The sequence below is a fragment of the Camelus ferus genome, chromosome 10 (assembly GCF_009834535.1).
Source record: "Camelus ferus isolate YT-003-E chromosome 10, BCGSAC_Cfer_1.0, whole genome shotgun sequence".
NCBI lineage: Eukaryota > Metazoa > Chordata > Mammalia > Artiodactyla > Camelidae > Camelus > Camelus ferus.
In genome coordinates, this window is record NC_045705.1 from 65,135,732 (window position 1) to 65,151,942 (window position 16,211).

Genomic DNA, 16,211 nt, shown 5'->3' on the forward strand with positions numbered 1-16,211 from the left:
AGCCTCACCTCTCTCGCAGACCCGCCCCAGAAAGCCGGTCCCGATGCAGTCACAGACGAAGCGGTTCCAGCCCTCTCGACAGATTCCCCCGTTGCGGCAGGGAGCCGAGGCACACTGCTTCAGCGTCTCCCGGGAGCAGAACGGAGCAACGCCCACAGCCCCCTGTGCCTCAGCCAGGCTCCGGAGGTCTCGGCTCCGCCCGTCTATGAAAAGGTCCCGCACGCAGCCCACGTAACCAGCCCTGAGTGCCGCCGTCCACACCTCCGGGGGCAGGGGCAGGTCCACCCGCCCGCCTTCGGGGAGACCGCCAAGGTAGAGCTCACTCTCCAGGTCCAGAATCTCGCTCTCTCCCGTAGCCAAGAATGGCGTGCTGCGGCTGTTCACTGAGATGGAGCCTGGAGATCAAGAGAGAGTGGTCCTCAGTGGGGAAGGCAGGACCAAGAGACATCACAGGCCAGAAAAGAATGTCCTGCCCTCATACCCTGCGGTGGCCCTGGGCCAGAAGCTCAGTCTCACTCACCGGCTGCTTGACAAAGGTCCCAAGTTCAGGGACCGGAGCGAGCCAGCCCCAGCCCAGCTGCAGTGTGCGGTGGGCCTTCATCCAGACTCCTCCTTCCCACGTGAGCAAGTCCTCGGAGGATGTACAGGAAGTGGACATGCCCCAAAAGGGCCAGATCATTCTGTGTCCTTCCCCCAGCCAGTCCCTCAGACCAGGAGCCAGAGGCAGAGACCCCTAAGGAGGCTGCAAGGCTTCAACCCAAAAGGTTTCCCACACTGACATTTATGGAGCTTTTATGACTGTACTCCAGGCACTTAGCACTTTGCATATATTCTATCACTTAAGTCTCACAGTAACCGTATGAAATTGGTCTTTTACGATCCCGTTTTGAAATGGCAGACAATGCTTGGAGAGACTGGGGAAGCTGCTCAAAGTGCCACAGTGAGTAGGAGCAGAGCCAAAGTGCCATCCAGGTGGCAGGACCCCAGAGCCTGCATCTTCCACCCCCAGGCCTGGAGCCCCTCTGTGGCTGGTGGACAAGGTGGGCAGCTCCTGAAGCCTGTGAGACAGGACAGCAGACAGGAAAGGGAAGCCAGGCACAGAGTATCTGAGTTGCGAGAGTTCTTTGGAAGGAAAGGCTGGTTATCTTAAGAAAAAAATTGGGGATCAGATGGGCGCTTCAAAGCCTTTCCTGAGATCTTAAGAAGCCAAAACCTATACGTTAGAAGTGTTATTGTGTTTGTAATTTTTATTCTGCCTTTCTCCTTTCTCTCTCCTAAGTTTGCAAATATTCTTTAAAAAATAAAAAGTCCACCTATCTCAGGGCAGCTAAAGAGAGGTAACGATGGTCTGGTCTCTAGAGGCCTGACTGGGCAGAGATGGGGGGTGGAGAGGGCAGGAGATCAGAGCGTGGGCACTAAGTGTGGAACTGCAGGGGCGGGACCAGGGCCTCCTCCACTGATGCAGCTCCTTATCTGGAACATGTTCTCCTCTGCGCAAAACCTTCCCTGAGCCAAAGAGGCCCTTCTCCTGTGCCCCATTTCAACACTATGGTCCCTGGCTTGTCCTCCCCTGACAAGGTGTCAGACCCCCACTCCAGGTCCCTAAACATGGCCCTGATCAACCACACCTCTATTTGCAGCAGATTCCCTAGATGCCTGCTCCACCCACTGTTTGGGGGCCTTCTGGACATGGATACCACCCAATCAGACTCTCCACAAATGAACAGAATGTGGGAGGAGGGAGGTGGAGGAAGAACATGGCAGGAAGAGTGTATAATGAGAGTCAGCAAGAGGAAATTAAAGTGAATACAGGTCTTGTTTCAAGGTCACTCTAAAACGTGGAAAGGAAACAACTCAAGTGTCCAGTGACAGAAGAATGGATAAACAAAATGTGATCTGGCCATACAGCAGAATATTATTCAGCCATGAAAAAGGAAATAAATGCTGGCACATGCTATAATGTGGATGAACCTTGAGGACATTATGTTAAGTGAAATAAGCTACATACAAAAGGACAAATATTGTATCATTCTACTTATAGGAGGTACCCAGAGTAGGAAATTTAGAGACAGAAAGTGGGAGGGTGGTTCTCAGGGGCTAGTGGGGAGGGGGAATGGGAGGGCAGTGTTTAATGGGGACAGAGTTTCAGTTTGGGAAGATGACAATGTTCTGGGGATGGATAATGGTGATGGTTGTACAACACTGTGAATATCCTTAACACCACTGAACTGTGCACTTAAACATGATTAAAATGGTGAATTTTATGCTATGTATAAATGACCACAATAAAATTTTAAAATATGGGAAAGGTCAAAGGGAACTTTGTTAGAATGACTGCTCTAAGTCTGTGCTGGTGTACACAAGTGATTGTGGGCCTGGTATGCGGGCTCTGGAGATCAAGCGAGGCTAAGGAGATCACTTTCTGAAGGCAGAGAGGAGCAGAAGAGCCTGGGGTTCTCTGCAAGGCCTGAGCAGATTTCCAACCTGGAGAGTTACAGATCCCCTGGGTGGAAATCCTGGGAGGCGATGAGTGCTCGGTGAAGACCCCTGGTACCATTGAGACAAAACTAGAGGACAGACCCATTTGCCACAAAGCCTGGGGAAGGCGACACTTCTAAGGAAGGGAGAGGAAGAAACAGCAAGTCCATGAGAGGCCAACGCTTCCGGAAGCCCTGGAAGCCCCCATCCTCCCTGTGTGCATGGGGAACGGTCACTCTACCCAGACATCAAGGCCCCATGCAGTGACAGCTGGAGGAGCATGGAAATTTAGCTGACGTTGATGAGTGCTTAAATTGGATAATGTGTCAGTTCTCATTTATATCAATTCTTTCTCTCGTGTCCAACAAGATGGAGAAGAGTGAAAAAAAGAATTAGGAGGAAAACAAGAAGAGGATGGGAAAGGAAGACTGAAAAGGAAGAGTGGAGGAGGGGTGACTAAAGCAGTGGAAGGTTCAAGAATAGCACTTGCCCGACCCCAGCACCCTCTGTCCTGCTGCTCTGTTGTGCAAGAAACCTCCCCAGGCAGAGCATTGGTGTTTACTGTCCGTGTCTCCCCACCAAGCTCCTTGACAGCAGACTCTGGCTCACCGCCGCCCCTTGGACAGCGCCTGGCACACAGTAGGTGCTCACTGACTAATGAGTGAGTTAATAAAATTGAATGGCTCTAGACAGAAGGGAGGAAAGGTTGGGAAGATTTTTTTTTTTAAAGAAGAACGGGATATCCACTGTTAGGCACAGTGCTAATGCTTCTGCAAAGGTTCTCTTATTTTTCACTCTTGATGACCACAGTTTAATGATCCCTTTTATAGAGAAGAAAACTGAGGCTACAAGGGGCTGAGAGATGGCCTAAGGTCACACACGCAGGAAGTGAGAGCACTGAGATGTGAGCCCAGGTCTGACTGACTCCAAAGCTACGTTCTTTCCACCAAGGCACTGTGGCAGCAGGGACCACAGAGGGCCAGAAGGAGGGTAAGGAGAACAGACGAAGAGACTCAGGGTGGGTGGAGAGGGGTGGCCAGGGGAAAGGGGAAGGGTCCAGAGGCCTCCTGACCTTTGCGCCCATCCCTCTGGAAGTCCACGTGGCACCACTCGCCATCATTGACCTTGCGGCTGGATGCCCGCAGCTTGATGCCCCCAGAGCCCATGTCCAGCAGAAGGTAGAGGTAGCCGTCCAATAGTTCCATTGCAAAGTAGTCAGCCCGCTGGGCAGTGCTGTGGCTGCCGGCCCCGGCCCCAGCCCGCCGGCCCTGGCTGAAGAGCAGCAGCCCATTGGGCTCGGTGGTGCGGAAGTCCAGGGAGATGGAGCCAGTGCGCTTGGCGCTCCAACGGGGCAGTGCCACAAAGGCCTCGGGACTCTCAAAGGTCACGGGGTCCAGGGCAGCCACATCCTCACAGCGGAATGACAGGTCCCCCTGCAGCTTCATCTTGGGGTCGCCTTCCTTTGCCAGGCGGGATAGTTCCAGCTTGAAGTCATTATTCTTATAGACCACCTGCAGGGAGGGGCGGGTGGTGGGGGTCCAGGATGAAGAAAAGAGGGCAGCTTAGGGCCCGGCCACTCCTGCCCCACAGTAGCCAGCACCGCAGGACCTTGCCACCCAGCCCTGGGGCCCCTGCTCAGCACACCAGACCACTGTTCTAGAACTGCACACACAGAGGCTGTGAACAGCACCCCCCTTGCCCCACTTACCTCCCTGCCCTGTCTCCCTGCCCAGCAAGAGCATGACGGCCCTCGTGCCACTGAATTGCAGTTCATAAGAACAGCAAGACGATCACCACTAACATTTGGTTCCCATTTGCATTCTCATCTGCTCCTCACGGCCACCTTGAGAAGCAGGTACTGATCACTCATTTTACAAACAAGGAAACTAAAAGTCAGACAGCTTAAGGGTCCCGGCCACGGTCACAGAGCTAGTGAGCGGAAGAGCTGGGATGCAAACACCGGTCTTTAGTTTTCATGTCCACCACTCTTTCCTCTGGACCCCAGCTGCCTCAAGGGTTCTCTGAGAGGATGGGACCCTTTGGGGCTCAAGGAAACAAGAGAGGAGAAGCCTCTTGCTGGAGTCAGTGGGCCTTAGGTTTTGAAGAGAGGGGTCTCCCACCATGGACTGGAAGGAACAGAGGCTGCAGGCAGCTGGCCAGGTCAGAGCGAATCACACCGACGCAGCATTCCCGGGCTGCCCCCAGCACCCCTGGCCCTACTCACGTCCTTGAGGCAGCCCATGAAGTTGTTGCTGACGGGCGAGCCCGGCAGGTCCGCCGTGTTGGGGCTGCCCCCAATGTAGAAGAAGTCGTCAGAGCCCAGCATGGTGTAATCCTCCTGCGTGTAGCCTGTGGTGGTCAGGATCCCGTCCACCGAGATGGTCACCTGCCCAGCCCAGGGAGGGAGAGGGAGAGACAAGGAGACAACCGGCATCAACTCCCTGGGAAGAGCCCCGGGCTGGGCAAAGGAGGGGCCAGGGGGCAGCAGGGGAGGGGGACCCCCCCATTTTTATGTCTGCTTGTCTTGGAGGAGGAACAGTGGGGGGAGAGGGGATATGGGGGGAAGGAGGTAGCACAAGATTTGATGGTTTCAGGGTGGGCTGAGGCCTGCCCCACAGCCCAGCTTGGCAGGCAGAGGCCTGAAGGGCACTCGAAGTGCTCACAACCACGAAGCAGTTTCTGGAAGTGGCTCTGCATGGGAGTGGGGGCCCCAGGGAGGGCCTCGTTATGGGGGGGGATGAAAATGGCACCCTCATTTCCCTCTTCTTGAAGTAGGGTCTCTGGACCCACATGTGATTTCAAAGTGTCTGTCCTAAACGAGACAGAGAACACCAATTCTCCTGGGATCTTGGTGGCTTCCACTCCCCTGCAGCTCTCCTTTCAGGGCGCCAAGGAGTCCTTTCAATCTTAGCCAGTGGGGAGGTGGAGGATAGCAGAGGCATGAGGAACAGGATTTAGGGAGTCTTGGAACTTCTTGGGGGATGCATAATGCCCTTCAGGGCTGATTCCCACCACTACCACCTTAACTGGAGGTTCCCGCTTGTCCTAGCTCCCTGGCTGAGTCTGTCTCTTTACTCTCCATGTCCCTCTGTATTTGGGTCACTCTCTTGTCTCCCAAGGAGATGGTAGCCATTGGCCTACTCATCAGCCTGCCTTCCTTTCTTCATTGTCTTCCCCATGGACAACACCATCACTACACCAGGAAGTCAGGGCAAGGTTAGGGAAGAGAGGGGAACAGGGCTAACCTCATGTTGCCTTGACCCTGGGCTGAAAAGGCAGGTGAGAGAGCAAGATGGGTAGGGTTGGGGCCATACCTGGAGTTCCAAGGAGGTGAAAGTTTGACTCAGTAGTGGCTGAGGGAAAGCAGACATGACCTTGGGGGACAGTGACACAGGGAACTCCCTGATTCCCTGCTCCCCAGGAAAATGTCCACCTTGCCCCTGAAAAGTCTAGCCATTGGAGCATCCCACAAGGGCTCCAGACACCCAGCCTGGTTGTAGGGGAAGAGCCAAGGGCTGGGGAACCACAAGCCCCCACTCTGGGAAGGCCGTGGATTAGGACAATCAGGCTCCTGCAGGGGCCTCAGGAAGCTGGCTCATGGTGAACCCAACACTGTGCTTCCACAGGCCACAGCTCACCCCACTTCCCAGTCACCAAATATGCCTCAGCACCCCTTCTTCAGGCAAAGTCTGGAGATTGGGGCCTTCCAATCACAGCTTTTGATGTCCCCACCACACCAGTCCATGCGCACACGCCACCAGCCATTTTCTGGTGACTGGTCTCCAGGGTTTCACTGTTGTGGGGGCGGAGACAGGGAGTTAGGAACTCCGAAGGGATATGGGCAGAACAGAGGCAAGGAACTTCCCCCATAGGACCCTCGAGTCTCCCTCGTGCTGGGCTGGAGCCTCACAACGCACGCAGCGGGGCTGAGCAAAGCGAGGGCTCGAGGGGCCCCCTCCTGGGAACCATCAAACCTTGTGCTGGGGCGACTAGGTTCAAGGACAGCGGTAAAGGGGTGTCTGTGGAAATGGGCAGTTTGAAGCCTTTGAGTCTTGTTTTGAGGGGAGGATTGGTCATTATTGTTTATTTCTTCTTCCCTCCACCTAACCCGAGGCTAGGAAGTGGAGATCTGGGTGGAAAAGGAAAGGGTCAAAGTATTAGTCACAAAAACATGCAGACAAGATTAGAATGGGCAGAAGAGGGCTGCAGAAGGGGGCTGGAGAAAGGGCAGAGGGGGGCTGGGACACAGGAGTCGGGGTCAGACAGGGAGGGGCAGCAGGGAGAAGGCGCCTCCATCCTGCCCTCCACCTCATTCCTGGTGCTTCACTGAGAGACCAGAAGCAGGGCCACTGACTAGCTCCTGAGCCTGTCTGGTCACCCCAACTAGAGAGTCAGCTCCTGAAGGGCGGGCCCCCAGCCTATAACCCTACTAATACCGGCACAGTCTAGGGGACACATCACAGTCATTAAAGTGAATGTCACCTGGTGACCCAGGGCCACACTTGGCTCCCTCTGCCTGTGTCCAATCTATGAATGCAGTTGGGTGGACAGAATCTCAGTCCTCCAAGACTGCTGATGGGATTTCCGTGCTCCTGTGCATGGGCAGGGCCCTCCCGGCCCCACAGCTCCCCAGGAAGAGGCTCCTCCTCACCTCCATACATGTGCTCAGCCTTCCAGCTTGCCTGAGCCACTCAGCTGTCCTCTCAACCTGGGTCCCAGAGGCCAGGGCACCAGCTACTGGCATCTTCCTCACCCTATGGGCTCTCTGGCCAATCTGTTCAGCCCACTCCTACCTCTGCCCTCAAAGTTAGAAGGACCTGACTTGGGGGGCCCGTCCTCAACTCCTCTCCAGACTGGGCACAAATCTGACCTTGCCCACCTCCGCTTTATGCAAATCACCACTACATGGTGCCTTAATACCTTTTGTATCTGTCTCTATTTTTTAGAGCCACCCTGGCCTAGAGAGTAAGGAGAGGGTAGCAGGAGGCAGGGTATCATAAGGAAGTGCACAGAGGAAGGGGGGCTCATCCTTGGGGTAGAGGAAGGAGAGAGAGAAAGGGGGAGATGGGCACTGGGTGGAAAGGAAGCCAAGGGTAGGGGGAATGGAGGAAAGTCTCTGGGGAAGGCAAGGAGGGAGATGATTGAGATTAGTAAAACCCGACTGTTCCCTCAGACAAATCAAAATCCAGACACAAAAATGGCAGGTTCGTTAGTAAAAGCAGGAAACAGGGGAATAATTCCCCCGGTCCCCCTCCACCCCAGGGGTTTGTGATGCCCCTGCCCCCCTACCCCCCCGCGCAGCTTCTGGAAGGGGTGGGGCCAGCAGGGGAAGAGGGCAGAGGGGGTCATGCGACACAGAACAGCCACTGCAGCTAGGACATGTGCGGGTTAGAGGGCCAGGGTCGGGGGCCCAGCCCAGCAGGAGAGGTGAGAAAAAGGCAGCCACAGGTGGGAAGGCATGCAGGGACAGGGGACGTAGGGAAGAGCAGAGATGGAGGCGAAAGAGCCATAAGGGTGCAGGAAGGAGAAGCTTCCTTTCAACGGAGGAGGGAAGAGGAGCCATCACTAAGACAGAGACATGTACGGGTTGAGAAGGAAAGGGAAGGGACATTAGACTTAGACCTTCCTTACCACAGGGTGACCCAGACGCTCACTCCCACCACCCATTCACCACTGATCACTGACCCCAGACACACCCACTCACACACCACATCCTAGTGAAGGCAGTGGGAGGGAGTTTGGGGCTCATCTCCAAGCAGCATCCTTTTTGTCATCAGTACCACAGCTAGCACCCCAGGACTCAGCAGAAACTCTGCACCCAACCCACGCCAATCCACTCAACACAATCAGACCAGGCCCTGAGTGGGGCTGAGTAGGACAAGCGGAATGAGCCACAGCTCTGCCCCAGAAGAGCCATGCCCAGCCAGCAGAGAGGGGAAGGAGCACAGAAGACACAGGAGCCCAGCGCTCAGCCTCAGCTCCACTCCCCAGGAGAGGGGCAGGGTGGCTGCAGGTGGCTGAAAGGGGCAGCCTATGAGCTGGGTGGGCTCTCAACCCTCCCTGCTGGCCCCACCTCTCTTCTGCTCTGCTCATCTCCCCGTTAGGCAGGCTGGTAGGATGTGAAACCAGGTCCTGGCCACAAATATCCCCACATGGGCACTCCATGCCCACCACCCCCCAAGGGGAAAGCCTGGGGAAGAGGGGAATACCCCTCTGGCCTTGTCCGGAGCCTATCCCAGCTCCCTGCTATGATCACAGGGTCACTGACTTCCCCAGGAGGGGTATGATTGGGGGAAAGTAAGATTGTGGGCAGGTGTTTTTAACTTGTAAGTAGGCTAGACAGGCTTTGGAGAGTCACAAAACCCTTAACATTATATGCAAACTGCTTCAGTGGACATTCTTTTTCTTGTGAGAGTCCACTGCTGTCACCAAATTCTCAAAGGGCTCCATGAGCCAAAGATGGTTAAGAACAACTAGTTTAGGAAGAAGGTGCTGGCCTGCCCTTAAAAGTGAGGGGGTGGGAGTAGGGCATGAAAATAGGGAGGACGGCAGAAGGAGGATGTTCAGCCCTGTTACGTGTGAGTTTAGCCATTGTTTGGGGTGGGGAGAAGCTAAAGAAGGAAACAGGTTGGAAAGACATCCAGAAAGATGACCTAGCCAGCAGTAACAGCTCCTTGGTGAATTTTTTCTTTTTTAGTGGATGTACTGGGGATTGAACCCAGAAATTGTACCTGCTAAACATGCACTCTACCACTGAGCTGTACCTGACAACTGGATTTGATAGTTTAGGAATAGAAACTTCAGGTCAGAACTCCTAGGATCTCCTTTGGCCTTTATCATCTTCCAGAACAATCTCATTTTACCTCTCTGACTCTTGTCTATAAAAGAGGTTTAACAACTTCCATCACTCCCACTTCTCCCAGGCTTACTATGAGGATCAAATGAGATAACTGAAGTGAAAGCACTGAACTCTTCCATTACTTCCTATGTGACCCCAGGCCTTCTCAGGCCTCAGTTTCCCCATCTGTTAACTGGGAATAATCTCTGACTGCAATCTAGACATTTATCGAGTTTAAATGATATTCAAAAGGTGACAGCTATTTAGAAAACCAAAGCCCCCAGTGTTATGTGCAGAGAACACTCCCATCAGCTTGACCACACTTAGCCCAAACTGCTCCACTGGTTGGCCTTTTTGGTCTGTATCCACCCTCCCCTCTAAGGAGAACTACTCCAATAACAAGAGTTTATATAAATGAGTTAGTAAAAAGAACTCCCAAGGATGCCTGGGAATCAGAGCCGTTGAATCCCGTCTCTTTTGGTGCCGGGTTCTCTGACTCCAGTCTTGGCCTGAAAGAGCTGATTCCTGGGACAGGTTTCTAAGAGCTTATGATGCGACTCAGGCCACCAAGGGGCACCAGCTCTGATCATCAAGCAGTGATGCTCGCACCAGAAAGTGTGGACCTCAGAGACTTTAATAGGGACTTTCTTTGCCAGTGTTGAAAGCAGACAGGGTTGTTTGTTTCTTGACCAACTTAACCAGGTCATTCCATCTTTCCTCCTCCTCCCCAGGCCCAATTCCTGAGGCAGTCTGGGGTTCCTTGTAGTTATTTTGGGACTGATTTCCAAGAAAGGACAGTAATAGAATCTCTAGTGGGGCCAGAGATGCTGTATTCTCCAGGGCTTGCTATGGAAAGGGGATCACTTCTCTACAAAACATCCCTGCCCTGGAAACCCTGAGATAATCAGTTAACATATGATAAAGCTTAATACAATTATAATTCCCTTTACAGAGTACAGACGCTTTCACTTCCGTTCCACTCCTTGATCTTTACGCTAACCCCATGAAATATCAACGCAGGTATATCAGCAGCCTGTTTGGTAGATAAGGAGACAACTTTAGCTCCAGTTCACACAGTTCTTAACAAACTGAAACTAGAAGAAAGATCTGCAGGGCCCTATTCTCAGAAGGCATGCTTGGTGGTTGGGTTTATCTTGCCTCCCTTCTGTCCCCAGAATCACAGGTTGCCTGTCCAGCGAAGCTCTGTAAAGGACGAGTTCTAAAGGCCCAGCTCCTGACAGGCTCTGAGTGGCCTGGCCTGAGGGGTGAGCGGCAGCAGACTCCTAGAAGCCACAGAGGAGAACAAAGCCTGTGGAGGGGTGGTGTTGGGGCTGCCACCTGGCGGCATTTGAACACCAGGATGATGGAGTGGCCAGATTAGATCTTGGATGGGGGAGGGCTAGGATGGCCATGCCCATGGCCATGGGCATTATCTTGGAGACAGGGCAAAGGACAGGGCTACCACAAGCCTGTGGGTTCAGAGAAACACAGACCTGGGAAAGCATCGGGACAGGCCAGACATGGCCTCAGAGATGGAGTCTCTTGGGGAGGTGGGGGAGCCACTCAGATTGGGAGCCCCAGCTGCCAGGCTTCACTCCTCTACAGCCAGGCAGCTACGCAGTCCTGGGAGGCTGGGAAGGCCAGGCACCTGCCCCAGGCAGCGTGGGCCCTGTGGGAGCAGACACGTCCATCTGCAGGGTCCCCAGCCTGGTGCTCAATCACGCTGCATTATTAATAGGCGATGACTAACCGCCGGCTGCCGCAGAGCCAGGACCAAGCAGGCAGGAGGGAATCCCAGGGGATAGCACACGGCAGGGCCTGCAGGCACACACTTCAGGGCAAGGCGAGGAGCAAAGGGCCAGCCTCAGCTCCTCCCCTGCTCCTGCCCGCCACCTCTTCACAGTCCACCTCCCAAAAGCCCTCACCAGCTCAAAGACAGTCACACTGCTCCCAGCTCACACCAGCTTTTACCCTTGTAGAATCACCAGCAGAGCCTCACAAACACACAGTACGGTCTCCCACTAACACCCCCTAAATGGCACACCAACATTTACACACAGTCGCACCCACACACCAACACACACCAGCTGCATTTATACAGACACCCACACCAACATTCACCGGAACTGAGCCCAACCCAAACAGGGGAGCTTGGCGACAACTACCCCAACTTCACCCTGGCTGGGCGTCCTCCTCTCACCCCCTCAACAAGGAAGGAAACCAACCCCCCATCATAGGCCGTGCGGGACAGGCAGGAGGCAGAAAGGGGACAGAAGATGGAGGGGAAGGAAGACAGTGTGAGACACAGTGTTAGTCAGAGCAGCAGAGCGGCGGGGGAAACTGGACGCTGTCCCTGGTCGGGGGAGAAGACCATTCATGCCATGCAAGATGTGGGGGGAGACAGAACCAGGAACCCTCACGGCTGAGAAGTGAGGGAGGAGATGCCACCTCTTCCCTGGCAGCCAGCCTGGGGCAGCCCCCAAACTGGTATCAACGGTGATTTGAAGGAGCTCTGGACTAGTTCCAGACAGCTCTGTATCCCCCCACGGCCACCCACTCCTGCAACCTGTCAAGCTGGCTGCCACTGGAGGCCTGACTCCCAGCCCCCTCCCTCAACTCGAGGGGCCTGTGGGGGAGCTGACATTGAGCATAGCGTAGCATGTCATGAGATGGTGTTTTCCATGGATTTTCAGGAGACCAAGAAAGAAACTAAATTAAAGAATAAAAACGAGGGGCAGGGGCAGAAAAGGAACAAAATAAAGCAATCAAAATAAGCAGCCTAGCATCGGGGCTGGTCTAACCAGAGCCGATTAACTTGGGGCCTGCCCCAGGTCGCTCTGGCAAGGAATCTGAATTCAGGAGTCCGGGGTTAGGGCAAGGATAGGCCAAATTCCTCGATTTCCATTTGTCTTTTGGATTTGAGTTTGGACCAAAAAAGAAAGAAAGGGAAAGAGAAAACTAAAAGAGAAAGAAGCAAAATCTAAAGATTGTTCAGGACGCAAAAAACAATTGGAAGAGCAAAACAACCAAAACCAAACAGGGAAGGGAAACAAAAGAGGGAGAATCGAACAGTTAAAAAAACCCACGGCAAACCAAACGGTAAGACAATTAGAGTGATATCTACCAGATAATGCAGTTTGTTTACCATAGCGTGTCCAATGCCTGCGTGCTTCACCGGAGATATGAGGGGAGGGGTGGGGAGGGGAGGGTCAAAAAAAAAAAAACAAACAACGAAGACAACAACAAAAGAACAGAACGAAAAGAAAAGAAAAAGAAAATGACCAACTGTGAAACTCAAGGAAGGAGGAAAAATATATATCCATTTATATTTGGTTGTCTGTTCAGACCCTCCCACCTTAGGTTCAGCTGAAGTACTTTGTTTAAAGAAAATTAAAATTATAATGGGAGGGAGAAATAAAACACACACACAAATTAAATCCCTTCTTCTTCCGATCCCCACTCTCCACCCCTCCTCTGGATTCCTCACCACCCCCCATCCCCTCCCAGAAGAGCCGGCTGCAGAGAAGGGGAACAGTTAAAGACCTTGGTTAGTAGAGAAGAAAACAACAAAAGAACTGGACCAAGAAAGCAAAGACTTAAAGATGGCGACATTCCGCAGATGAGACAGAAAGGTTAGTTCGGTTTTCACTCATACCTTGCCCAACCTGTCCCTGCCCATCCCTTGGTCCCTTGGGTTATAAGCGTGTTAGTAACACACACAGAGTTGGCAACGGGGTTTTCCAACAGAGGGTGAGAGAGGGAAGGCAGGGGGTTAAGAAGCAGACCCAATTATGCAGTATTAGTAAGTCCTACTGGCTGAAATGTTAGGGAGTTGAGGGGAAGGGAGGGAGGAGAACAGGGGTGTGAGAAAGGCATGGGCTCTTGACTTGGGTAATGAATGGATGGGTTTGTTGGCTACCTGGTCAACCAGATGGCTTTCCAGAGAACCAGCTAAAGAGTGAGTTGGTGCTGGCCAACTGGCTGACCAGTGACCATGTCAAGTTAATGGGTTAACTGGTTGGTGATGGGCCAGCTGTCAGACTAGGAGAAGAGTGGCCAAGGCCCCTAGAGAATCACAGGACTGGCTAGAATGAGAGGCAATTTCATTTGGAGGCAAGGGAAGGGGTTCCCAAGGAGCACAGGAAGGGATATAGGTGTCTGCTTTTCCTGGGGATGGATAGCAAATAGATCCAGGGAGCCATGGTGAGGGGAGGGGCAGCTCTTTTTTTTTTTTCTTCCTTGTTTCCCTTCCTTGAGAAAGGAAGAGAGAGCAAGTCACCACCAGAACAGTGAAAGAGAAACTTTGCCCTCCATGGGCTGGCAGAGGGTTTATTTTCATATCATATCTAATCATCCCAAACACTCTCCCTTCCCCTCCCCTCCCCTTCTCCCACCCATAGCTGACTCCTCTGTCCTGCCTAACTTGACTCTTCAGAGCCCACATTTCCCCCCAATTTCCCCCCTCAATCACCCCACCCACATTCTCTTATGCTCCTCTGGGCAGCTGTTCCTCCCAGAATGAGCTACCCCCACCATCACCCCTGCAAGTCCCAGGAACTGGTCAGGTTTTCCCAGCAGCCCGGCCTCCTCCCATGCACACCCATAGACCCCCGAGCCTCCACTCCCCACAGCCAGCACCAGAAATTCACCCTCCACCACATATCACACCCTAAAAATGAACACAGAGGCCCACCTATTTCTAAAGTTTCTTACTCCTCCCTGAACTATAAGCCAGCTTCTTCTACCCCAGACTCAGGCCCCACCCACCTGTGGCTCTAAGTTCATTTTCTTCCCTCAGGGTCAAAAACGGCAGCAACAACCACCTTCAAAATTACCCTGGTCTTTGGGGAGGAGATGTCAAAAGGCTGAGGCAGCTTCACTTAGAGTATCAGAGATGCAGGGACACTACAGCTTGCTGTCCATTAAATGCTAAACTGTGCACCCGAGATTGTGATTGTGAGGAGAGGTATTCTAGGGACAGACCCATTAGTTAGAGAGTTATTATAACCAGTGGGCACAGGACTAATTCAGTAAGACAATTAATAAGGACCTTGTATAATTAAAAACAACAGAATTCAGTATATAGACGCTAGAAGTGCTGAATAACCAATATTAATTATTAGTGATACAGAAGCCATTTATAAAGGAGAAAGACAAGAGTCTAATTGCAGGTGCAGGGGCCAGAGCAGGGGATAATGGGTGGTACAAGGATTAGTCCTATTGGTTAGTAGGACTGACAGAAATGAAGAGGTCAACTAGTCAGGACAAGGAACAATTAGCACCAGGGCAGCTAAACCCATGGCACCAAAAAAGGTAAGAGTTGTCTGATATCACTGCACTAGTCAAACAAGGTAGGAGGGAATAAAAGGCATTAGAGGTAAAAACCCAATTACTACTCTTTTTAAATTAGAACTGGACACAGAGACTAAAATAAGGAAAAAAGAGTATTCAGCTTTCATAGACAACTTCAATGTTTAGTAAGTAGAAAAACAAATTAAGAAACAACATGGAGAGGGAAGAGATTTAAGTTCAAAGCCTGGGCCTTCCACTAATGTGTGAAGAGATCCAGGCCTCTTCTAATAAACAGCGAGGTTGGTGCGGGTGAGATGGGGACCCTCTAGACCTAGAGACCAGACCATGGTGATCATGCCCGAGGGGGCAACTGCAGCCAAGTACTAGAGTGGAGCCTCCACTGGAAGCCATCCTGGCACCTGTGACACAGCAACCCACTCCTTCCCGAAAGCCGGTATCTGGAGATCGGAGGCTTCAGACTAACAAGTAAGCAAGGAAGGCTTTTCCCCGCCACTGAAACAGCTGGAGGGCCCCTGGAGTCCAGGAGCCCAAGAATGACAGCGAGGAGGGCGTCAAGTCACAGAGAGGGAGCTGCCAGTCATTACAGCAAGTAACCTTAACCTACCATGGCCAAGGGCCTTTGGACAAAACTACACTCCATTTCCACCTTGAACTCTCAGTGTGGCTCCAGCCTCTCAAGAACACCAAGAGGGGGATTAGATACAGAAATCACAAAAATCTGGAAGAAGGCAATCTCTGTAGAGCTTGAGTGAGAGAAGCGCAGGATAAAGAAAAGAGGAGGCTGCTCCACTCAGAGATAAGAGGGGCCCATTTTTCTAAGAGACAAGCAGAACATTCAATGGTTCAAGATTTGGGAGCATCCAAGGATGGCGGCACCACGAGGCAAATGACAGGCACCTTAGCCTTGTGCACCAAGGACGAGAGCCAGGCCCTCCCTGGAAGCAGGGAAATGGAGTGGCTTCGAAGTCAGACTCCCACCCTCCCACATCCTAACTGTACAGCGTGGGCAAGCTCCTTCACCTGCCAAGTCTCCAATTACTCGTTGGTGAAACCGGAGTTATCTCACACTTCACAGAACTGTTAGAAAAGTTCGGTGAAATACAAAATAGAAAGGAGACCCCTGGTCTCAGGGGCCAGTGGAGGGGAGATGTGATGGTATAATCCGAGCCATGCTGGAACAAAGGAACAGGTCCTGAGGACATTCAGAGGAGGGAGTGGGAAAGTAAAGTGAGTAGGACTTTTTCCCAAAAGACAAGAGGTAGTTCCATTATTAGACCTGCTGGGTCCTCATGTCCAAAGTCTCACCAACTGGCTTCAAAAAAGAGCCCAAATGAACCAGCCAAACCACTAGCAAAACAAATAAAAACACTCAATAGTTGCTGGTATTAAGCCCTCAAGGAGCTTACCATCTAGAAGTAGAGAAAAGAGGTGAACACAAATATCGAACACACAGATGGAAAGGGGGGATAGGGCCTGAACACAGCAAAGAGGGAGACTGGCAAGGGGCTGGGAGGACCCAGGAGGGCCTTACAAAGAAGGTGGCAGTTAAGCTGGCCTTGAAGGATTGGGAAAAAACCCACAA

General features: G+C 52.5%; 1 protein-coding gene across 1 annotated transcript in view; it reads right to left on the reverse strand.

The window, feature by feature from the left end:
- Positions 1-16,211, reverse strand: part of NRXN2 (neurexin 2) — a 97,553-nt gene that overhangs the window by 54,296 nt on the left and 27,046 nt on the right. The window contains 4 exon segments of the mRNA XM_032489729.1: positions 9-395; positions 3,551-3,989; positions 4,703-4,864; positions 12,462-12,485. Coding sequence (XP_032345620.1) covers positions 9-395; positions 3,551-3,989; positions 4,703-4,864; positions 12,462-12,485 — 1,012 coding nt within the window.